At 37.8% G+C, this 25,693-nt stretch overlaps 1 protein-coding gene across 1 annotated transcript in view; it reads left to right on the top strand.

The window, feature by feature from the left end:
* JMY (junction mediating and regulatory protein, p53 cofactor) overlaps window positions 1-25,693 on the top strand; it is a 61,074-nt gene that overhangs the window by 22,156 nt on the left and 13,225 nt on the right. The window contains exons 3-5 of the mRNA XM_010005386.1: window positions 7,628-7,778; window positions 9,942-10,111; window positions 22,588-22,753. Of these exons, the coding sequence (XP_010003688.1) occupies window positions 7,628-7,778; window positions 9,942-10,111; window positions 22,588-22,753 (487 nt within the window). The remainder of the gene's footprint in view (window positions 1-7,627; window positions 7,779-9,941; window positions 10,112-22,587; window positions 22,754-25,693) is intronic.

Here is a 25,693-nt window from a genome sequence, read left to right as displayed (position 1 = left end):
AATGTTTTGTGTTAACTTTCTGCATATGTTTTTCTGGCAGGCTTAATAATGGAACAAAGATCCTTGGGTTTCTGTAATCTTTTATGGCTGGAGTTAGTTCCATTTTCATGCATAAGAGACGTATCTCTGGTTCTTTCCTGATCCATACCTCAGTGAAATGGGAGCTGTGAACATATAGTACTGTTTGCATATAAAGAGTGACAAGGAGAAGGATAAACTTTGGATGTAGGGCAGGGTAAGAAAAGAACTTACATAATGTGTTCCTAAAATGAAAAAAGGATAATTAAGCTTGAATCTAAGTAGTATTTAGTCAACATTGCATATCCCCTTAATAGCTTTATTTAACAGTTTAAGACCTTTTCTCTATTAAGTATTTGATTTTGATTTGTGGGAGAAATAGTTTTAGTTCTTTTTTTAAGAATTTGGAGGTTTTAATAAGTTTTAATCTGTTTAATTTTGTCCGCTTTCAGAATAAGTTGCAGAGCAAATTAGTTGCTTTGCCTCTAGCTTTGAGAAGAGTGCTTAGTGTCTTCTCCTTTTGGAGGAGGCATAAAAATGGGAAGATACATAATGGATGTTAAATTTCTGCTTTTGGTGTGAGACTTGTAGCAAGAGACAAACCTACAGGAGGGAAAAGAAACAAACATGGACTTCTGTCCACTTACCAGAGGCTTATTAGAGTAGGACAGATATATTCTCTGCATTTTTTTTTTTTTATATATTTTATTTTTTGGAAAACCAACCCAACCCAGAACAAAAGTTCTTAGCAAAACATTCAGAAGCTTGAAAATGCAGGTTAGTTTTGTTCATTATAGAAGTCTTGTGTTTTGTTTTGTTTTTTAAATAATATTTTCACTTCATTGTATTCGAGTTTTTTGGGTGTTTTTTTACCTCATTTAGTGTGAAGGATTAATCATTTAGTATGGATGAGGTGTACTGTGAATCACTTAAGTATTAATGAATTTGAAAGACATAATGAAATGTAGAAGATTATGGAAGGAGGAAAGAATGGCTTACTATGCAATGAAATGTCACTCTGGAAAACTGACTGCTGCCTGAATTTCTGTTTAATTCTGGACTAGGCATCTGATCCTAGAACAATGCGTTCAGTAGTGATATGCTTCTCATTTTGGGAGCTTCTAGCTTCAGAAACCTAGAAACCTAGTACATAGAAATGCTTAATACTGTAAGTGCTTCTTGTGGTTTAAACACAGCCATCAACTAAGCACCATTCAACCATTGGCTCACTCCATCCTGGTGGGATGGAGGAGAGAATCAGAAAGGTATAAATGAGATCCTGTGTAAGCACTTCTCAGCAGTAACTAAAATATCTCTGTATTATCAAGCCTGTTCTCAGCACAAATCCAAAACACACCTCCATACAAGCTACTTTGAAGAAAATTAACTCTACCCCAACCAAAACCAGCACAGTGCTGTTCAGATCCATGGGGACCTCACTTTAAGCATGATGACATGATTAGCAGGTAGCATGCATGCTTGAAAAAAAAAAAAAATGGACACTGCAAGCACACCAGTGTTTGGGACTTAAAATTTTACTATATACATGATATGGGAGTAATCTGGCTTCCCTGGCACCTTTATGAAGGACACACAAATAAATGCCAATTTGTAATGTATGGTATTATAAAATTGATAAACACTCATCAAAGAAGCAAGTCCGTTCTAATTTCAAGGTTAAAATGTAAAATATGCTTACTAAACATATTCTGTGTGTCTAGTATGACCATATTTGGTGACGTAAGTGTGAAAAGTTGTCTTGATAAGACAGCCAAACACTCAGAACTGTGACTATGTTCACTGAATGCTGGAGAAAATACAATAAAGGAATTGAAGACGGTATTATAATTTATATACACACAAAAGGTGTGCTAAATTTGTACAGGCATTTTTGAATATAATTATTTCTAGACTGTTGCTTAATTAGGTGTGATAATATGTAAACACATGCAACCAGTTAACTTCACTGTTTGGCTTACGGTCTGTTTATTCCAATATCAGACTCTCAGGTGTTAACATAGGCATCAGATAAGTGAAGCTTGACATTCAAGTGCTGTATTACATGTTTTCTCCTATCTGTATGTTTTTTATGAAACCAGAAGGCAAGCAATATTTATAGATTATTTTATTTAGTGTTAATTTGGAATTCTAAATTGATTTTAATTGTGCTCTTTTTTCTAGAAATAAGACTTCTGAAATAAAACTGTAATATTTATGATCCTAAAAATGTTTCACCTTTATACTGGCAAATTTTTCATTTATCAAAATGGATAATTTCCATGTGAAAATTTAGCGCTGCTATTTTGCTTGCCTTTTTTTTCCTTTTTTTTTCTTTTTTTTCTTTTTCTGTTGGAAGAATGCACATTGTCATAGGAGAAAAGTGGGAGGTTGTAGACATCAATAGCTGGCAACCCGAAGGTGGAATAGTTCTCCCAGAGCTTGGAAGAAGCAGAGTAAAATACTTGTGCTCTGATGCCTTTGGCTTCAGATAGTTAAATCTTAATTTTGTCAGATCCTCTGTATATAGTGCAGTCATCTTCTGAAAGTGTGGAGGGGAGGGACTAATTAATGATAGATATTTGGCCATAGAACCGGCTGACAGGTTGATAAGATCGAGCACATTATGACTAATATGTTAAGTATTCTTTGATACAGGATACTAAATCTGGTTAATAAAAAAGAAAAAAAAATTCTTACAAAAGAATAACTTAATGGGCAAAAACCCAAAGCCTTTTGTGTATGTACCTTTGTGTTCACTGGCCTTAACAGAGAGAAAGAAACTACCTTGCTACTTTAACGATCTTGTAACTGCAGACAGTACTTCACATTCATGTTGAATGGGCACTGTGTTAGATCAAATCCCAAGTAAAATCAGTGGGAGGCTTTCTTTTTCCATGCCCTTTGTTCCTCCCCCCACTTGTTTGTTGTTTTTTTTTAAGGTGCTTGATTATGATGAAAGATAAAATATAAGATAAATTATTTCATAATCTACATGTAGATACCAGCAAAACTTTGACACAAGGATTCTTGAAGGTCTGAGTTGCACTGGATTTGCTTAATTGAGAACTGATAATATCTTAATATAGGTGAGAACCTACAGTCATCACTACCTCTCAGTTCTTATCCATGAAATAAGAGCATTAAAATGTAATTATATATTAAATATATTTAAAAGCACTCTTAGTTTAATTGCATATTCATTATTTTCACTGACACATTATTTCACTTGAATGTGAGGGTTTTTTAAGGACCTTGAATAAACTAATGTTGAGGTCTGGAAAGAAGAGATTAGAGCATCATATAGCTTGATAAGTCATGAAATTCAGTTTTCTGTGTTACACTTCCCTTTCATTCTCCGTTAAGCAGATAATGGTATACTTGAAAATGTAACTCTGGGTCAGCTGCATGGAGATTTATTTCTTAGTTTAATACTTGATGGGGAATTGCAGTAGTGAACCTTATAACTAATTAAACTTTGTGTAAAATGAAATACTTAGAAATACAGTATACATTTAACATTTTAGCTTTTGGTTAAAAAATATTTTCACAAGGTGTCATTTGAAAGAAGTTCAGACAAGAAGGTAACTTTAATGATGAGTATAGCTAGTAAAATACAATCACTTTAAAAATACTTAAAGGGATAAGACTTTAAAAAGTCTCACAGTCAACTGAAGATATTTTGGAAAGGGGTCTGACTTTCATACTCTTAATTTACTGGGTTGCTGTCATACATCAAGTGGATGAGTTCTGTTTTACTAAATCTATGTTTATATCATTGGATCTTGAATAACTGATGTTTTAGTGACCTGATTTTTTAACTGCGCAATTTTTTTAAGCCTCATATTTTTGAGTGCATGGTGGTCTTGCAGTGAAAAACATGAATACAAATCTACACAAGGCATGTTGGAGGACACTAAAGTAGCACTGATTGAAACATACAATTACTTAATGGCAGTCAGCTCAATTTCTTTCCTCTCAGTTTGTGAACCACACCCACAGTAATTATAGATTAGTAATTTACTGAAAAGAAGTTGATGAAAAACGTCTGGTAGAAAACACTAGTGCTCAGTGGAGTAAATGAAAACACTTCAAAGAATTCTGAAGTCTCTTCTAGTACATTTGTAGTTGAAGATGTGTCCTCACATCATCACAAGTCGTAATTAAATAAACGTGGCTTTTGAAGAACCTGTAGAATAGGGAAAAATGATAATGACTGGGTGTGCAAATCAAGTTGGTAAGCTTTGTTGAAAATACTGCTTTCTTGTTTCAAAAACTCATGCAATGTGCTGTATTATGCTATGATAGTCTTCGTAGTCTCAGAGTCTGTTTCAGAAGTTACATGCCAGCTTCTGTTTACATTCTGAACTACAGATCCTCTAGCTTTATTATACGAACTCATAGCAAAACATTTTGCTGACTTAAAATCAGGGTGTTATGGGGTTTCGAAAAAATAATGCTTTAAACAGGTGATCTTACGGAAGGCAAAGCTGGTAGTCCTAATCAGTGACAAAACTGAACTCTTGGGACGAGGTTCCTGACTACTACCTAAGGCATGTATCTGGTTACTTAAATCTGCCTGTATGTAAAGTGAATAGAGTACAAAACTGTACTCTGTACTCTAGTACAAAACTGAAAAAATGTTCAACTGTAAAACTGCTTATAAAATTTGTAGAAAAATCTGATTGCGTTTAAATGTCAAAAGATGTGGGGATTTTTGTGTGTGTGATTTTGGTTTTTTTGTGTTGTGGTTTTTGTTATGTTTTTTTGTTTGTTTTTAAAAGAAGTTGCCTTTCAAAAGGCTGGGCTGGATAATAAAATGGTAGGTGAAATAATAAATAGGAAGTAATGCATGTGCAGAAGGGTCAAGAAAACTTCAAAAACATACATGTGTATTCATATGCACTCAACTGTTAATTCTGTGGAAAAAGGTATGTGAATTATCTTGAGGAGTTTCTGAAAATAGCTTGCCATTCAGCATTTTGGAAGGGGAAGTAAAGGTCTTGAATTACTTGGAGGGGAAGCCCAAAACAAAATAAAAACCAACATCACACCTTTGTATTATATCCATGGCGTAGTTCCATGAATGCTGCAGTTTTAATTTCTTCCTCTCAAAAACATACTGTAGGATCAGAATAGTTACAGAATGGCAGTGAGGGTAGTTAAGGGTACTTCCCTGCAAACAGCTTCACTACAGGGGCAGAGTAAATGAATCACATTGCCTTGGTTTGGAAAGCACATATTTCTTTTAAGATAAGAAAGATCTATAAATCATCAATGATAAGGGGAAGAAAATAATGGATTATTTCTTTCAGTCTTTCTCATAGGAAAAAAAAAAGGGCCCCTCAATTAACTTGTGGTGCTTTACATCAGCCTGCAAATAAAAGAAAAGCAATTAAACTCTTACTACACACCTTATAGGCTCTGTGGTAATAATTTCCACAGTTCAGCTATGGACAGTAGGTATGTATGTGTTCCAGAAAGAGGCAGATCCATCAGGGGCTACTAACAATGATTCAGATGAGCCATCATTTCAGGAAGCCTCTAAGCCATTTACTAACAGAAGTTGGAAGTTATTGATGTGTCCGTACCTCATAGCTTAACATTTTTTATTTTCCTCCAAGTGCTAGTAATAATTACAGTTGGAAGCAAGGGCCACGACAACCTTGGATATGACCTAAGATTAGAGTACGAGGTGAAATGATGTGGCAAGATGCAGAATCAGTGTCCATTAAAAAAGCATCTTTATGAAACTACGAAAGGATGTTAAACTTGAAGAAAATACTGAATTGTGTGTCTGTCTAAGGATTAAATGAGGGTGAAAACTGAAGATTTATGGTTTGTTCTTTTGCAGTGTTGGAGATGAGAAAGAAAAAGCAGGAAAACACATGTAAAGCTATGCAGGCTGTAGAGGGCAAGGAAGGAGCCTTAAGGTCTTCAAAGAAAAAAATTGTTCATGAGAAGGTTAAAACAATGTTTACCTAAATATGTACATAGACTGAAATATGATTATTTCAGTGTTGCTCTGAAAAAAAAAATTATTGTAAGCTTTCTCGGTATTTGCTGCCTTTGTAGTGGATTCTGTAGGACTACTTGCAGTTGGAACAGTTTTCAGCATCCCTATTCATGGGCATTTATGTGTGTTTGATCTGATTTTTTTGCATGTATTAACGCTGAAGTCCATGTCAAAATTCATTAGGATAAAACCATTAACACTGTAAAACTCTTTCTACATCTGAGAGCTTTCACTATGTATTTGCAGCTATATATATGGAATTAGAACATATACTGGGAAATAGTGCTGGGTTTGTGTTACCAGCTTGAGAGCATAATTATATTAAACCTGTAAGACTAACTCTTAGAAGTCCCTGAATGGATGTGGAAGCTAAAGAGCTCCATTGTTGCTAATGTATCCAGCAGGCTGTGCTTGCAGTTGGCTGTTTGGCCTCCTGGAATCTGACAACGGACGGTAGCTGAGTGTTTGAGCTGAAATATTCCTTTATGTATAAACCCATTTCCTTGAATATTTTGCCTCTGTCATCTGTAGTGCTCCCTCAACTTTTTGTTTTCATTCTTAAAATTAATTGACATGCTGTGGTGACAACTCCTGTTTTTCTCCTTTTCTGTGTCTTATGACTAGGAGAAGGCTATGGAATGCAGAAGGATAGACATTACAGATACCATCCTGAGCTATCATGTGACCTGGCCTAAGTCTTTCTGTCAGTGTTGTCATTCTTGTCTGAGTTGGCTTCAGAAAGAACCTGGGAAGTGTTAAAGATCCTTGAGGACTGTTTCTTTATTTAGGAGTTGTATACAGTATAAAACATGACCTATTCCTATAACTGCAAACCTGTTTCTTATACCTTCTTAGAATAAACTTAATGTAGTAACAGTCAGTGAGCTTTTCCAGAGAAGAATGTTTTCATTAGAAAAGTCTTGCCTCTCTTAATCATTCTTGCTTGCTCACAGGCTAGATTAGGGACCTTCTTTCAGTTTGTTTCCTCTGAAGAATTAATTTGTTATCCTTCAGAAACATACCCATATGGTGTATAAATGTGTTATGTTCTGTTACTCTCAAGCAATAGCTGATGGGAATAAATGTTTACATGATGTGTTTAAGTTAATGGCTTCTGCTGTCTTTCTCTTCTCATTTCTTTCTGACAAACACTTTTGTGAAAACTGTCATAATTTTCTTAGTTTTGAAGCATTATCTGAAGTAAAGCTTGCAAAACACAAGTCTTCAGAAGCAGTTTAAAAAAAAAATACAGCATAGCCAGTTTTACTATGCGACTTAGATTCTTCTCAGAGAACATAGCATTTCTTTTTGAGAAACTAATTACTAGAAAAGAAACTGTAGATATGACTATGTGATGTAGTTGTAAGATGTGATGTTTTTCTGTTAGACCACACTTTCTCCAGAGCTTTTGAGTCCAAATCAAGAACATCCAAACCAAAAAGTGAGTTTGAGAAAATGTTAGAATAGAAACCATCATGGTTTACTGGTAGTTTTGTTTTTGTTTTTCCATCTTTCTTAGCCACCTTGTAACTGTTTGCTGTCAACAAAATAGCAAAAATCAATTGTGTTATTAATTATGGACTCATTTATTTTCAGATCTCAATAGAGAATGACTACCTAGGCCCCAGAAGAATTGAGAGTCTGCAAAAAGAAGATGCCGATTGGCAGAGAAAAGCCCACATGGCTGTGCTTTCTATTCAAGATCTTACGGTTAAATACTTCGAAATAACAGCTAAAACACAGAAAGGTAGATATTTTCTGCTCTCCTATAAGAAAAATAAAAGATCTTAAAAAATTTATTTTATTTTTACCATATTCTGTATTGTACTGAGATTTTAATTTTTTTCAGCAGTCTTCCATTTTTCTTTTGTCTCCTTTCAAATCTTTCACCAATAAGCCTTTTTAGAATGTCAGCGGAAGTGAGCAAAATAGAAATTTTAGATAAAGTTTCACAGCTGCTTTCTCAATGTGATTGTATCAGCTGCACTGTACGTTTGCAAAGACTTTAGAGAGCATAGAGTTCCCAAGGGATTCTATCTTCTGTACTGGCTATAACAGAACCACCTTAGTAAGTGCTGATTACCTTTCAGTTAATTTCTTTTTCTTGTCTCCCATGCCTTTAAGTAATTTCTTTTATTATCTCTGAATATTAAGTAAGTTAAATTCAGTTTAATTACTCAGTGAAAGCTGCTCTGTTGTTCACCAGTATTCATGGGTATAACCTTGGCATTTCTGTGCTTGAAGAATGTGGCAGTTTTATTGAAGAGTTGGTGCAATAAAACAAGGTCATATGACTTGCCACTTACATCTGTGCTCTCATGGTACTGTTTTGCCTTAAAAAATCAGCTTATTAGGGCAAACACACCTGAGCATGTTATTTCATTACACCTCTTTTAGTTTAATTGGGGGCTACCACTGACAGTTTATGTCCCACCGTCTTCCCTGCTGGACTGCAAATTCCTTTGTCTGCCTTGGTGATAATGAATTTGCAACCACGTAAGTGAGCTGTTCCCTTAGGAGAAAATCTTTTTTGATGGGTAGGTTTCTCTGCATGGCTGCTAGATCTGCTTCAAGAGGAGCAGTCACTGCAAAATTACTCCTTTTGATGGCAACCTGAGTATAACATGAAACTCCACCCTACTTTGAAAAAGTGACTAAACTAGTCCAAGCATGTGGGGATGAATTTAATTAGAGCAACTTCTAAGTGTATCTAATCTGTTTGGTTCCTTTTCTAGTATGAGACTGGCAGCAAACAAAATACCCCATCAGTTGATTAAAAAATGTATATTTACAGTTACTAACTTTCGTTTATTCACATTTTTTATGTCCAGTGAACAGGATTGTGAGGAGGAATGCTGGGAAATTAAATGCCTAGGGACTGTTTAAAACCATAGACGTTGGATGTACAGGTTACTTGCCTGTTCTGCTATCTTTTGGGGTATTGTTTTGGCCTCCTTCCTGATCACAGGGTGGTCTTACATACCAAAATACTAGCAGATGGCAGAGTCAAAACATATGACAACATGAAGGTATATTTTATTACCTAGCAACAGCATGTAATATCTTCTGGCAGCTGGGGTCTCAATGCTATCCCTTAGACTGACTTCTGTGGCTTTTACTTTGCAAATAGGAGTGTTCCATATTGTGTGACAACTCTCTATATTAAAAATGGTGAAAATCCCATGTGTGTCAGCATAGATGTGGTCTGGGACTCAAGAATAGAAAACCTGAATCAGGAAAGGGACTCCTGCTCCTCTGAAGTCTTCCTGAAAAGATTCTTATTCACCCCTGCATATTAAGATCAGATCATAGCTTGTTTAGTTCATTTGAATTAGTTTTGTGAAGCAACTTGCAGTTTGAGTTCAAAGATAGATGTTTTTAAAATTCAGTCAAGTATTCTTACAGAATTGTACTTAACTTGAAGTTGAATTTTTCTACTTAATTTTTAATTTATTTTTTTTCACTGCAGATTTGTTTAAATTTGTAACTGTATTATAGAAGTTATCAGGGGAAAGCACAGTCTATAGTAGCTGAGAACTAGGGCTTTCAGAAGCAGGAAAAACTTAGGATGCAGTTTAAGACCACATAGTCTTAAATGACATTTTTATTAAGTCAGGAGTTCTGAAAGAGTGGTTCAAGTGGTCAGGTATACTCAGAATGGTCCTTCTGTGAATAACAAAAATTGAAATTAGTTGCAAGATTATCAACAAATAGCTGATTTTATATTTATATTAATCCTAAGAGTACTTACATGCTGGATGTTAAGGTTAGTACTGTGTAAAATGACTACTCCCTGCTAAGAGAACTTTGTATTCTTTTGGATTCAAATGTGTGCATTGTCTCTGTGGTAGAATCACTAGTGACTGAAGAGTAGACTGGTAATCTGTCTGCCTTTTCTTCCTTTCTGTAGCTGTGTACGATCGAATGCGAGCAGACCAGAAAAAATTTGGTAAGGCAGCATGGGCAGCAGCAGTGGAACGTATGGAAAAGCTTCAGTATGCAGTTTCTAAGGAGACACTGCAGTTGATGCGTGCTAAAGAAATCTGTTTGGAGCAGAAGAAACATGCACTCAAAGAGGAGGTAATTTTTCATACTGATACACAGAAAAATAAAACATGCAGAAAACCCCCAAAATTTAGGAGTGTTGATGTATGTAAAAAAAACTCCACAAAACAACACCAAAACTCAGACTTGAAAATCACTATTTTTCCACTTCTAATAATAAAAGTTTGTATTCAAAATTTTGCTTTAAACTTTACGCCATGTTAGAAAAATTGAGCTACAACATACGTGTGGTGGGTTTTGTGCCATTTATTTATATTTTGTGTTCACCTTTTCCTGGTTAGTGAACCAAGAAGACGGGTTTTCCTGTTAATGTTTACAGCTGTCCACTGAGCTGAACAAAATTAAGAGAAGGTGTAGGACAGAAATCTGCTGCTATGTAATCTCCACACTTAAACTCTTAGAGGTGTGACCATGTTTTTCAAATAGTTCTTGGCATTCTAGATGGAAGTTGTCTGAACATTAGTAAATATATAGATGACCAGCCTGTTCTACTGCACCCTTTTTGTTTCTGCTTACCCTAGTTATTAAGGCAGTCTTCCAGAGGGAGTTAGCTAACTAAAGCTTTCCTGAGGAAAGAGTATATGCATTGAACTGCATTTAAGTGTCTTAGTAGAAAAAACATTTATTGGTGTTTATGACATCTCCTCAAAAGCAAAAATGCTGCAAATCCTTCTAAAAATTTGCTATCGTACGGATATTCGGCACTAGGAACTTTCTGCTGTACATAGTTCATATTCCATCCGATCACTTGCTTGTTTTTAGACTGCTTTTCAAATTTTTCAGCAAAACTTGACTAAACCAGTGGCTCTGTTATGAAAAGGTTTTTCAGAGAGCTCACAACTTTAGCACTGCATAGATTGGTAGGTTTTAAGCCTGGTAGACTACATGCCTATTTTAGGAGTTTCTGTAGAAGACAGCTTGATCTGCAAGGAGTTAAGAGTACATGTAAGACTCAGAGTATGAAAATAAAGAATTTGCTCTATTTCAATACTCTTCATATTTAGAAAGCCAAGAGGTGTCTGGAAACCCGAGTTTATCAGGCTGCTGCTGTCTTTAACTAAGAGTTGGTAAGAGAATCCATCAATAATATTTGGAAATGCCGTATTTAATATGTTCATGTATGTAAGGCAGCCATGCATCATCTTTTCCGTAGCACATCTTTCCTCGCAGTGGACACCTTGTGTGAATTTTTGTGGAATGACATCTCAGTCTAGTAAATGAGCATTTGATTGTTTTGATGTGCTGAAGCATGGGAAAAGGGGTTCATTGCAGTATACGGGGGGGTAATGGGCTGTGAACTAAGAGATTGGGGCTTTTGGGGACAGAAATGAGCAAGATCTATCTGATACACGTGGGCATAGTGCTTAGGGATGATGTATTACAAGGCATAGAGAGCTCAAAACGTGGTGATGGGGAGATAAGAAGACCAACTTACATTTTGAAAGATCTTTTTTTTGCTTCAAGAACATGATAGCCCTAATAAACATGCAAAGTTGAATGTGACACGCATGACTAAGAAACCTATATTGGAGAGTAGGTGTTGCAGTATTATCATAAAGAAAATACTTTGTGATTAGGTAGGCTGGTTTATTTGGAGGAGAGGACAGCAAAAAAAAAAAACAGCAACAAAATACAAAAACATAATGCATGTTCTCCTTTAAGCTTGAAAAGTTAAGACCTTCCTGCTGTGGTCAGAAGTGTAAATTTGCTCTCACTGAGTAGGAAAATGAGACACATGGGACATAATATACTTGTTTCGCTTACACTTAATTTCCTCTTCTCCAAATCTAAACCTACCCTGCTGATTGATTTTTAAGAGAGACAGTAAAAATGTCCTTGTTTTTATAGTTTTTTTTAATATTAATTGAGCATTTTTTCATTTCCTAAAATGATTTGACATGGTAAATATCTAGAAAGCTACTAGATTTTTCAAGTTATTATGATATGACAATTGTTTGTTTAGGTGATTAGTTTAGTTACAAATATATTTTTTTGTTCGACAACTCAATATGATAGCCCTATAATTATCTGTTAAAAAAGTAATCACTCCAGACAAATTATGTTGCATTTTTTTGTTTTCCTGATTTGTTCCTTTTAAGTTTCGTGTCTTGTTCTGAATTTTGTTTGAGGAGAATGATGAAAACATTCATTTTGAGGTAGACCAGAGCCTGCTTTCATGAACTGGTTGCCAAGTCTTGTCCTCGTGACAGTAAACAGGAACATTAAATCAGAGTGAGAATCCTTTGTAATTCTCTAAGTATGTAAAATAGCTTGGACAAATGGAAGTGAGTGACTGGAGACTTAAATTCCAACAAGTCCCATCTTGTATATGTAGGATTCAGTAACTAGGCTTCTCTCCTTTTAGAAGCATGGAGTTAAGTTCCAAAGATACACATCAGAAACAATTTTTAATTTACATTATAAATGTTCTGCAGTGTTTTCATTAAAAAAAAAAGGATATTCTAACAAAGTACTGCTTGTTTTTTTAAAGAATATTTCATAGTTTTACAGTTGTAGGAGTACTTTACTTTCCTGTAATTGAGCCTGAATCAAACATGTATTTGCTTCTAATTACTTTGAATATTTAAGCATATCTTGCCTTTCATGACTATCATTTTGATTTTGCCTGAGTTGGATGCATCAGCAAAAATTAGAATTTTATTAAGGATTCTATTCAAGAAGGCATGAATAGCTATTTCTGAAAAATTAATCTTTTTAAGAAATGGACAATGATTTTGGTACAGATGCAACATAGTATTTTTTTTAAGATGTGTTTCACCTTTTTAGTTTTCGTTGTGTCTTTTTAAACCTTTTTTTTTCTGGGACAGCTTTTTGGAAAGGCTAGGGAAGAAGCTGAAGTTGGGAAATCTTTGAAAATTTATTTAAACATATTTGAAGTATTGTTAATAGCATAATAGGAATGCATTTACTTTCTTCACTTTGAGTGTTCAAATTGGTAAACTAAAATTGGTTGTAAAATTTATAGGTGGTTTTTTTCACCAGCTAAATCAAAAGTTAAAAAACCTTTAAAAATAAAAACTAATCTAAGTGGTAATTGTTTTTAAATAGTATTGAAAGTAGATGGCTTTCGGCACCCAAAAGAAATAAATGGGCTTCATTCTATAGACAAAACCTGGGTATCAGAGTTAGTTTTTTAAATAACACACTGAGACATTATTAGAAAATTACTTATTAGTTATGGTAGCCTACTTGGGACTTAATGGTTATCAAAAGCCACATAAGTTCTTTTGATATAACAACATTAGAGCATAATTTAATTTTATACTTTTTTTCCCAGATAATGACTGGGTAATGTATTTTAAAGAGTATTAAAGAGGGCAAACCATAGCATTTGAAGAGACTTTTTTGTTTGAAGGGTTTTGTGCGTCAGTGACATTCAGTTCCCATTTGCTGCGAGAAAGAAAAGGATGAGGTATTCATAGTCACAGATTCAGTGCAGTGTTAACAAATTGGAACTGAAATACCGTATCTGACAAAAAAAATTGCTCCAGTTTTTTAGGCGTGTAAGATAAAACCAGGATATTCCTTTAAAAAGGTTAAAATGCTCATGGAACTAATTTAGCACAGTTTGAGTTGAGTATTAAGATGGAAAGTACAACATTTCAGAGCAAGGACCAGATCTGGCTGTTTACAAGGACACTGTTCATGTCCAGCAGGTTGCGTGTGGATTTTTGAACATGTAGTCTTGGAAAACATACAAGTTTATAAAAGCAGTGGTGTGCCCTTTTTATGGAGAAAAGATGTTTCTTTTAGGGTCTGAAATTTTTCTGATTGCCTAGGATACTAATTGTGAGTGATCATCTTAACCTTGTTTTTTTTTAATTTACTGTATCCTGTAGTATTGTGGCCTGACTGTAGTTGACTGATGATACTTAATTGGTTGGATGAATGCTTCTGTTCCACAAGTTGCTAGGTATGAGAGCCAACCTTCTATCAGTGGTCAGAGTACTCAGTGTTTCCCTTAAAATAATTTAGAAATTACTTAAAATTATTTTCTGTTGACTTTGAAGATAGCCTTACATACTAACACTTAAGAGACCTGAGGGGTTTTTTTCTGGGTTTTACTCTGTTCTTCTGAGATTTCTCAGCAGCAGTGATGATTGAAAATCTGTACTTACCTAGAAGAGCAGTCAGGATTCATATGGTGGGGATTGAAACATGACTTTATATTGTGGCTGAACAGTTAGCAGATTACTTAAAGTACTAAATAAAAGAAAAATTAATAATAGCAATTAATATGTATTGCTAGGAAAAAACTAATACAGATTTTTACTGTGAACTGCAGGTTAATTACTTTTTAAATGGTAGGATCATGGAATGGTTTGGGTTGGAAGGGACCTTAAAGGTTCCAACTCCCCTGTATGGGCAGGGATGCCTCCCACTAGACCAGGTTGCACAAAGCACTGTCTTACTTGTCCTTGAACACTTCCAGGAATGGGGCATCCAGAGCCTCCCTGGGCAGCCTCTTCTGGTGTCTCACCACCCTTAAACTAAGAATTTCTCCGTAATGTCTAACTTAACTTTACCCTCTTCCAGCTTAAAGCCTTTACCTCTTGTCCTATCACTGCTCTCTCTGGTGAAAAACCCCTCCCCAGCTTTCCTGTAGCCCCTTCAGGCACTGGAAGGCTGCTGTGAGGTCTCCCAGAGCCTTCTCTTCTCCAGGCTGAACAGCCCCAGCTCTCTCAGCCTGTCTGTGTAGAAGTGGTGCTCCAGCCTTTGGACCACCTTTTTGGCCCTCTCTGGACTTGCTCCAAGATCTCTGTGTCCTTCCTGTGTTGAGGGCTCCAGAGCTGTATACAATACTCCAGGTGGGATCTCATGAGTGCAGAGTAGAGGGGCAGAATCACCTCCCACAGCCTGCTGGCCACACTTCTTTTGATGGAGTCCAGGACACAGTTAGCTTTCTAGGTGGCAAATGCACATTGTCTGCTCATGTTGAGCTTTTCATTGACCAACACTCTCACGTCCTTATCCTCAAGGCTGCTCTCATTCCATTCTCTGCCCAACTTGTATTTGTGCCTGGTGGTGTGCCAACCCAGCTGCAGGACCTTGCATTTGGCTTTGTTGAACTACATGACGTTGACATGTGCCCACCCCTCCTGCTGGTCAAGGTCCAGGATGGCATCCTTTCCCTTCACTGTGTAAACCACACCACACAGCTTGGTGTCATCTGCACACTTGCTGAGGTTGCATGTCACTGACAGAGATGTTAAACAGCACTGGTCCCAGTACTGACCCATGAGGGACACCACTCGTCACTGTTGTCCATCTGGACATTAAGCCATTGATCACTACTCTCTGAGTGTGACCAGGCAGCCAATTTCTTGTCTGCTGAGTGATCTATCCATCAAATCCGTATTCAGATTTTGAGACCAGAATGTCATGCAGGACAGTATTGAATGCTTTGCATGAGTCCAGGTAGATTATATCAATTGCTCTTCCTTTGTCCACCGACTCTGTGACACCATCATAGAAGGCCACCAAATTTGTGGGGTATGACTTTGCCCTTGGTGAAGACAAATAGGTTGCCACCAACCATCTCCACATTTTACATGCCTCAGCAGAGCCTTCAGGAGCATCTGCTCCATGATCTTGCCAGGCACAGAAGTGAGACAGAGTGGCCTGTAGTTTCCTGGATTTTCTTTCCTTCCCTTATTGAAAATGGGGAGTATGTTTCCCCTCTTCCAGTCAGTGGGAACTTCACCAGACTGCCATGACATTTCAAGTATGATGGATGGATCTTGTCAGTTTCCATGAACTTGTGCACTTTAGGTTCTTTAGATGGTCTTGAACCTGCTCTTCTCCTACAGTGGGGTGGATCTTCCTTTTCCCTGTCTCTGCCTGTGCCTTCTGTGGCTTGGACAATGTGGCCAGAGCTCTTAGTGGTGAGGACTGAGGCAAAAAGTTGTTCAGTACCTCAGCCTTCTCCATGTCCTGCATGATGAGGTCTCCTGTTTCCTCTGGGAGAGGGCCACATTTTCCCTGTTCTGCCTCTTGTCACTGATGTACCTGTAGAAACCCTTCTTATTACTCTTGATGTCCCTTCCCAGGTTTAACTCTCTCTGGGCTTCAGCTTTCCTAACCTGATCCCTGGCTTCTCAGACAACTTCTTTGTATTTCTCCCAGGCTACCTGTCCCTGCTTACACCTTCTGAAAACTTTCTTTTTTTTGTCTAAGTGTGTCTGGGAGTTCTTTGTTCATCCATGCAGGTCTCCTGGCATTCTTGCCTTGTTTCCTGTTTGGATTGCATTGCTCCTGGGCTTGGAAGAGGTAATCTTTGAATATTGACCAGCTTTCTTGGGCTCCTCTCCTGTCCAGGATTTTATCCCATGTTACCTTACCAAGCAGATCCCTGAAGAGGTTGAGATCTGCTCAGTGACAGCCAGTGAGAATGGCCATCATCTTATAAACTGGTAGCAAGGCCATTGAGCCACCCCCACAACAGCAGTATGTCAAAGGGAGAAGTGTTAGTGTCACTACACATTGACTTCTGAGATTCTTCTTCACCTTTTATCCACACATTTCTGATCACCCGGGAAAGATTAGTTCTAACTGGAGCTACCACAGTGATGGCAGGAGCAGCGAGCCTGATTTGCAAGAGAAGCTGAAGTTGTTTTCACAAACAAAATGAAGGCTGCGGTGATACAAAATTGGTCTCCACAGAAATAGGGGAGTTGGTCCTAATAGCAAATAGGTAGGGCCTGTTGCAATAGGAGAAGGGGCAATTGTTTTAAGCTGAAAGAAGGTAGATTCAGACTTGGATAGAAGGAAGAAATTTACTACTATTAGGGTCATGAAACACTGGAACAGGTTTCCCAGAGAGGAGGTAGATCCCCCATCTCTGGAAATATTCAAGGTTAGATTGGATGGAGCTAGGCCTCTGGGCAACATGTTCTAGTTGAAGATGTCCCAGCTCAAAGCAGGAGGTTGGACGTGATGACCATTAAAGGTCCTTTCCAGGCCAAACTATTCTACGATCTTATGAAAAATACTAACAGGAATAAATATTTGGCAAGAGCAGTGGTGTTGCTGTTCAATACAGGTGCAAGTGCAAATGGCATTATCTGATTGTGTATACATTTGAAATAAGGAAGACATTTTCTGGCAGTTAGGACAGAGTATCTGGAACAGACTTCCAATGGGACAAACAAGCAGAGTTTTGTGGAAACTTTTTGTTTTGTTTTCTATTTTTACAAAAGCAGAATAAGAACAACAATAACAACATGGAAATTATTTTAAGAATTCAGTTTATTAAAGCAGTTAATTTTAGATTTGTCCAAAAGCATTCCATGGTGGTGGAAGCTGGATTTGCTAGCCTTCATTTCTGTATTCCATGTCTATTTGTCTATTACTTTTGTCATCTTTCCATTTAATGTGTGCATTCATCATTCTTGTTGGAGGCTTTCTGTTTTAACCCGTTATATATTTATTACCAGTGTGTGGTTATGTAGATGATATAGTTCTGCCTTAGAACCATTGAGAAACCAAAGTTCCTCCTTAAGTTCTTCACTTACTATGAATGAGGCAAAAAAGACCATAAACAGTGTTACTTGAATTAGGGCCAGAGAGATTAAATTACTTGCTTGAGTTAATGCAGGAAGTTGTGGCATAGCAGGAGGTTGAACTCAGATCTCCTCAGTTACAGTTCTTCATCCAACTGCAAAATGTTTCTTTCCTTTACCGTTCTCACAGTGGAGTTCTTCGTGTTTCTTTCACCGCATCAATCAGCCTGTGACCTACCAAGGAAGCAGCAATTTAGTAATACAGATTAGAGAGCAGCTTGCAACATTAAGAATTTAACCACTGTTAACTTTTTAACAAAAAATGATTACAGAATTTTGAATTATCATATATATAGTATCTCACAAAGTTGTAAAATAAAAGTTTTAAATTAAAGGTCCCCACTTCTCTTTTTCATGAGTGTCTGTTACGTGGCTAGGATATCTGCCTGATCATACGGTTCGTATGATAATGGTAACTTCCTATTGCTGTTACACCTGAAAAGCTAATAGTTGTTGCACCCCTAAAACAGACTGAATACTTGGCTGCATCTGTGATGTGTGCTTGTGGGGCTAAGATTCAGTTGTCATGGAATCATAGAATAGTAGGGGTTGGAAAAGACCTCTGAAGATCATTTGAGTCCAACCCCTCTGCTAAAGCAGGATGACTTAGGGCGGGTCACACAGAAATACATCCAGGCAGGTCTTGAATGTCTCTGGAGAAGGAGACTCCACAACCCCTCCAGGCAGCCTGTTCCAGTGCTTTGTCACCCTCAAGTAAAAAAGTTTTAAATCCTGTTGAGGTGGAACTTCCTGTGTTCCAGTTTGTGTCTGTTGCTCCTTGTCCTATCACAGGGCACCACTGAAAAGAGACTGGCCTATTCTTTTTGACACCCACCCTTCCAATACTTGTAAATTAGTAAGATCCCCTCTCAGAAGGCAGAAGGCCTCAGAAGGCAGATGTTCCAGTCTCTTAGTCATCCCTGTAGCCTTCTGTTGGACTCTCTCTAGTATGCCTCTACTGTTGAACTGGAGAGCCTAGACCTGGACGCAGTACTCCATATGTGGTCTGACTAGTGCGGAGTAAAGGGGGAGGAGAACCTCCCTCAACCTTGTCAGACAAGGCCTTTATGAGGCAGATGCTGCAGCAGCTGAATGAAGTACTGAGCTGCTATAGCTTAATTAGCTGATACTTTTGAAGATAGCCCATTTATGTCTGTATCAAGTCTTTATACTAATAAGTCTGTGAACTTAAGTTTGGAAACATATTTTAAAGAAAAAAAAATTGCAGAAGTTTGAGTGAATTTCACAGTTCACTAACAAACCGAAATAACCCTTCCACATTTTGTTGCTATATTATTTTTGCAGTGAGAAAATCCTTTGAAAATGCCAAAACCCAGGATACTCTGCCTGACTCATGAGCTTTATCCCTCTTACATGGACAAAAATTTGAAGATTCAAGATAATCAGTCCTTTTGTCTTGAAAAATAGGCTCTAACTCACTCCAAACATGCCATTGTTATCCCAGAATCACAAAATGATTTAGGTTGGAAAAGACCTTTGAGATTATCAAGACCAACCATTAAATTAATGTTACCAATTTCAATGTTTAAACAGTGTTCCTAAGCACCGCATCTACACGTCTTTTAAACACCTTCAGGGATGGGTACTCAACCACCTCCCTGGGCAGCATATTCCAGTGTTTAATTACCCTTTCAGTAAAGACATTTGTTCTGATACCCAATCTAAACCTCTCCTGACACAATTTGAGCTCGTTTCCTCTTCGCCCATTGCGTGTTACTTAGGAGAAGAGACCAGCCCCCAGCTTACTACAGCCTCCTTTCATGTAGTTGTGGAGAGCAATAAGATCTCCTCTCAGCCTCTTTTTCTCCCCAGTTCCTTCAGACACTTTCCATAGGGCTTGTGCTCCAGGCCCTTGGTGTCTTCATTGCCCTTCTCTGGACTCTCTGCAGCGCCCAGAACTGAACACAGTACTTAAGGTGCAGCCCCACCAGTGCCGAGTGCAGGGAGATGATCACTTCTCTAGTCTTCTTGGCTACACTATTCCTGATACAAGCCAGGATTCTATTGGCTTTGGCCACCTGGGCACACTGCTGGCTCATATTCAGGTAGCTGTCCACTAGCACCCCCAGGTTCTTTTCCTCTGGGCAGCTTTCCAGCCACTCTTCCCCAAGCCTGTAGCATTGCAGGGGGTTTTGTTGTGACCCAAGTGCAGGACCTGGCACTTGGCCTTTTTGAACCTTATACAGTTGACCTTGGCCCATCCATCCAGCCTGTCCATGTCCTGCTGCAGAGCCTTCCTACCCTTAAGCAAATCAACACTCCCATCCAGCTTAGTCTCATCTACAAATTTGCTGAGGGTGCATTAAATCCTCTCATTCAGATAATTGATGAAGATATTAAAGGGAGTTTGCTGAGCCCTGCGGCACACCACTTGTGACCAACCATCAACTGGGTTTAACTCCATTCGCTAGCAAAGTGTGTACCAGTCTAAGCTGTATTTAGCCAGTTTCTGCAGGAGAATGCTGTAGGAAATGGTGTTGAAGGCCTTACTAAAGTTCAGGTAAATGATGTCCACAGCCATTCCCTCATCCACTAAGTGGGTCACCTCGTCATAGAAGGAGGTCAGGTTTGTTAAGCAGGACCTGTCTTCTATGAACACATGTTGACTGGGCCTGATCACCTTGTTGCACTTGCTGCATAATGGCACTCAATATGATCTGCTTCATAACATCCTCTGGCACCAAGGTCAGACTAACAAGCCTGTAGTTCTCTGGGTCATCCTTTTGGCCCTGCTTGCACGTGGGGGTCATGTATGCCAATCTCCAATCTACTGGGACCTCCCCAGTTAGCCATAGCTGCTCATAAATGATACAAAATGGCTTGGTGAGCGCTTCAACCAGCTTCCTCGGTACCCATTGGTGGGTCTTTTCAGGCCCCATAGGCTTCCATTTGTCCAAGTGTTGCAGCAGATCATCCATCTCCTCTTGGATTGTGGGGGCTTCAAATTGCTCATCACCCTGTCTTCCATCTCGGGGGACTGAGTATCCAGTGAACAACTGGACCTTGTACTAAAGACTGAGGCAAAGAAGGCATTAAGTACCTCAGCCTTCTCCTCATACCTGCTCACTGTGTTTCCAGCTGCATCCAAAAAAGGACAGAGGTTCTCCTTTTGTTGTTCATTTATTTATAGAAGCATTTATTGTTATCTTTGACAGCTGCAGCCATGTTTATTTCAAGTTGGGCTTTGGTCCTTCTCATTCTTTCCCTGCACAGCATCATGACATTCCTTGTAGTTATCCTGAGTGGCCTGCTTCTTTTTCCAAAGGCCATGAACTCTCCTTTTTTCCCTGAGTAGCAGTCAGGTCTCTTTATTTAGCCTGGCTAGTCTTCCCTGCCAGCTTGTCTTTCAGCACAGGGGGATGGCCTGTTCCTGTGCCATTGACTTCCTTTTGGAAGAGTGTCCAGCCTTCCTGGACTCCTTTGCCCTTCTGGACTGCCTCCCAAGGGCCTCTGTCAACAGGTCAAAGCTCTGAAACAGGTCAAAGTTTGTCCCTCTGGAAGTCTCAAGTGTCAGTTCTGCTGACTCTCCTCCTCCAAGAGTAGAGAACTTTATCACTTCATAGTCATTATGACCAAGGCAGTCTCTGACCATCACATCCTCCACAAGTCCGTCTCTGTTGACAAACAGGTCCAGCAGGGCACCTTCCTTAGTAGCCTTCCATCACCAGTTGTGTCAGGAAATTACCCTTTCTGCACTCCAGGAACCTCCGTAACTGTCCCACCTTTGCTGTATTATGTTTGAAGCTGACATCTGGGAAGTTGAAGTCTCCAACAAGGACAAGGGCCTGGTGATTGAGAGACTTCTCTCGGATGTCTGTAGAGTACTTCGTCTCTTCCTCCTGGCTGGGCAGTCTGTGACAGACTCCCACGAAGATATCTGCTTTGTTGGCCTTCCCCCTGATTCTTACTCATGAACATTCAAGACTTTTGTCAACAGCATTAACTTCAAGGTGTTTGTAGCACTCTTTAATGTATTGGGTGACTGCACCACCCCTCCTTCCTCGCCTATCCCTTCTGAAAGAGCTTGTAGCCGTTGATTACAAAATTCCAGTTGTGTGAGTCATCCCATCACCTTTCTGTGATGGTGACAATATAATAGTTTTTGTGGTACACAGTGACTTCCAGCTCCTTTTGTTTGTTGCCCATGCTGTATGGAATTGTATAGCTGCACTTCAGTTGGACTGATGGTCCCACCATCTTTTTGCATGGCTAAGTCCTACTTCCTAGCTGGCTGTTCTCAGGCACTTCCCTGGTAACTAGCTGACCTGATCCATGCACCTATTGTGTCATATTGATTGTTTCTTTTGTCATTTATTTGTCACATGTTTGACACAGAAAAGTGCTAATATATATATAACAAATTCAATCTAAATCTTTTTATTTTCCTCTGTGAAGGACTCCAGAAGCAATGTTAGGTTGTCATTACAAGAAGATCAGTGCACGTAATTATCCCTGTTCCCACCACATTTCAATATATATTCCCACGTCAGCTCAGATTTAATGATGGTTTTAATTGCAGTTTTCTAGATGCTCTTAGAAAAAGAACTGTTAGACTTTTTGGACTGAATATAAGAAAATACTAATTTCATTATGTATCTTCAGAGAGTCAAGTAGTAGAGTGGTAGGTATGTTTCACACTATGCACTGTATGACTTTGAAGAGTAATCCAATGCCATGGATTTTTTAATTGCCATATAGAAAAAATGTTAGATATTAAAGAAGTCTGAAAGTATGTGCCTGATCAAAAGCTATCTTCTGCTCTTGATGCGTTGAAGTGTAACACATTACTTTTAGTGTACCAGACTGTGTCACTGTAATCACGATGTGCGTTGTTTTGTACTGGAGTAATTTGTTTTTCTGTTATTTTTTTTTTCTCTTTCCATTTAGATGCAGAGCCTGAAAGGTGGTACAGAAGCCATAGCCCATTTGGACCAGTTAGAAGCTGATTATTATGATCTACAGCTTCAGTTATATGAAGTGCAATTTGAGATCTTGAAATATGAAGAGCTGCTGCTGACAGCACAACTTGAAAGTATCAGAAGACTGATGTCAGGTGCTGTATGCATTGTAATTAAAATGCAATCTGTAAAAGATAATTCTCTTCATAAAAGTCTAGTAAAACCTGTGGGCTTTAAATGAAAACAGATTCTTTACAGTGTGAAGAGCTGGATGTTTTAACATAAGTACCATTAAATTCAAATGTACACCTGTAAGGCATATCCATACACATACACAAGTTTTGGTCTTGTTCATATTACCTCAGTTTGGAAATAAGCATTTAAGGTATTATGTAAGTTTTGGAAAACTGATTTTAGGGAGGAGGAAATGTCTTAATTACTGAACTTGTCTCATTAAAAAATTGCATTGGTATTATTCTTTTATTTGAAGTGAAGAAAGCGTTCCCGTAATAAAGTCCTTCAGCTAAATTTCAAAGCTTGTTGTATTGCCATCTCACTGACTTAGAGCAATGATGCAAACCTTACATTTTCATAATCTACTGTACTTTGTGTACTTGAAAACTATGAATATGGTACAGGGAAATAATTGATTTGAATCCAGTTCTGTCCTTTGTACCTTTCTATAGTTAATTTTTTATTCACACAAGCTGTTTTATTATTTAGTCCATAGAACTTGCATAGCAAATTTCCTTATGGGTAGAAGAGTCACTTTAAGAGGAAAGATTTGAACCTGGGTTCTATTGTGAGTTGCCTGTAGAAAAAGAAAAAATAAATAAATCACAGATCGTTCTCCCTGTCAAATTAATCTCCTCCTTTTAGGCTTGTGATGGCAACACATCTCATTGGGAAATCAGACATAAATTTTGCTGCTGAAGGCATAGCATGGTTTCCTTACCTGCAGAACAAAGGAAATGCCTTGAACAGAAGGCTGAGAAGGAATGTATCAAAATCCTGTAACTTTGATGTAGTCATAGCCAAATATGCTACTTGTCACTACTGCTTCCTTCTGAAATCTCAAAACCAAACCCTTAACCCCAAAACCTGATACAAAAATAAACAAAGACCCAGTCAGTTAAACTACCAACCCTCTTTTTCCCCTAGGGCAACAGAAGAGTTCACTTTTCTGGCTTCCTTTGCTGTTTTAAATTTGTGAAGTATTCTTTAATACAAAATTCAGAAGTTGTTGTTCCTTTCTATTAAAGACATCTGTCTCTGCTAGATGGAATTAATGTTTTTTAGAACGTTATTAGTTTATATCCTAAGTTAGCCTTAGAACAGAGATGTAAAACCACAGTTCTTAAATGTGTGGGAAATTTGTTCAAAGGATGAAGTTACCTCTTTGCACGTTACTTGTGGAGAGGATGGAACAACTAATGTGAAGAATGTGACAGTAAAGTGGCTACATCTCTTCAAGGGTGTTCAGCACCTTACCTGAATTAAGGCATCTAAAACATGTAGTGGTCTTTTAATATTAAGTGTTCTTTCCTGTGCAAAGAGAAAAGAAGAATGGTCTGCTATATCTTCTGTTATGCCTTTTAAAGTGTACTTAGAGTCACTAAAGTAATAGACTTCTAATTGTGCACATCTATATGATTTGAAATAGTGTTTCTTACTGACTTGTAGAGGCTCATGCTGTTCTTTACTCTTTGACTATATTTGTTCTGCAGAGATATTTCAGAGTTTTGGATTCTTATTTTGATTTAAAGGACATCAACAGTACTGCTAATGAAGTCCCAACAGAGTATTTCGAGAGCATTATTTAATTTGACTGCTAGTTCGTTGTAAGCTAGAAGAAAAATATTTTATTTTGCAAATTAAGCACAGTGGATCTGAAAAACATCAAATGGGAATAGATTTATCATATTATAAACAGTAGTAGCAGTTTCTTAATGTCATTAACCAACTATCTCCAATGAAATTCACAAAATGCTAGAATTTTGAATAATATTATTGTATCCATACAGACTATTTATACATGCTTTTAAGATGTGGTAGATGCATTGCTGTCAGGAGATAACTTGATAGTAGGCTCCTGCTTTGATTGGAGGGTGGGTTGAATGAGTGCAAATGGTGTGGATAGTATTTAAAAAGGAATTCATCTGATTGTGTTATTGTGAATACTTGAGTCACGAGAAGCTTAAGCACTTAGCAAATTCATAGGCATTCAAAAACTGTTTTTCAAAAACACTTGGAAAGTTTTATAGAGGCTGCAAGAGAGTTGCCCAGCTGTTGGTTTTGTTGTGTTGTGTGGGGTTTTTTTTGAAACAGTAAACCAGAATTTAATGTTATGATTTAGAATGGGTAGATTTGGCTGATTTGCAGCCGAGGTATTGGGGCTTCACTTGTAAATTCTGATCTTTTAACTTTGCATGTGAGTGATGTAAAGTAAAATTGGCATGTAAGTTCTCACATTTTATAAGACCATGGCAAATTATAATTGTTGTTAGCCATGAGTTTTAATTTTACTCACCGATGTCTCAAAGTGGGTTCTAATGACTTGGAAGTTTTACACATGGATGAAACTTAATGTGTTTGTTTGGATGGGTTTTTTGGTTTTAACTGAACACTGAAATTCAGAATCCAGTAGGTCTGTTTTTATCATTTTTTATTTTAAGTTTAATATAGTGCTGTGCTTTCTTTTCTGGCCCTGTCATGTCTTCCGCTGGGCTGAAATTGGCATAACAAATAATTTTGGTTGCAGCAGAGACTGTAAGCACAAGTAGCATGAAATGACAACAGCTTTTAAAATGGACAGGGTACTGAAAAAAATCCTGCTCTTCTCCCCAGATAATCTACTAGAAGTAGGAGGAAGTTACAGTCTCCTGAATGTAGTGATGAAGTTGAGAAGGTTTGGTGATGCTGCGGAGTAGACAGATACTTTACAGTCATGCCAGCTGTGTCTGCCTGTTTCAGCCAGCAGTAATGCATATCCTTCTTGTAATATTACAAAATATCCTACTTGATATGATGGTGAAATAAGGAACAAGAGGCCTTTGCTGCTTCTTCATCCTAGCTTTCTGCAAGAATTTATAATT

This window comes from Chaetura pelagica, unplaced genomic scaffold (genome assembly GCF_000747805.2).
Source record: "Chaetura pelagica isolate M959 unplaced genomic scaffold, ChaPel_1.0 scaffold37, whole genome shotgun sequence".
Taxonomy (NCBI): Eukaryota; Metazoa; Chordata; class Aves; order Apodiformes; family Apodidae; genus Chaetura; species Chaetura pelagica.
The sequence above is the reverse complement of the archived record's forward strand: the minus strand, read 5'-3'. Positions and strand labels throughout refer to the sequence as shown.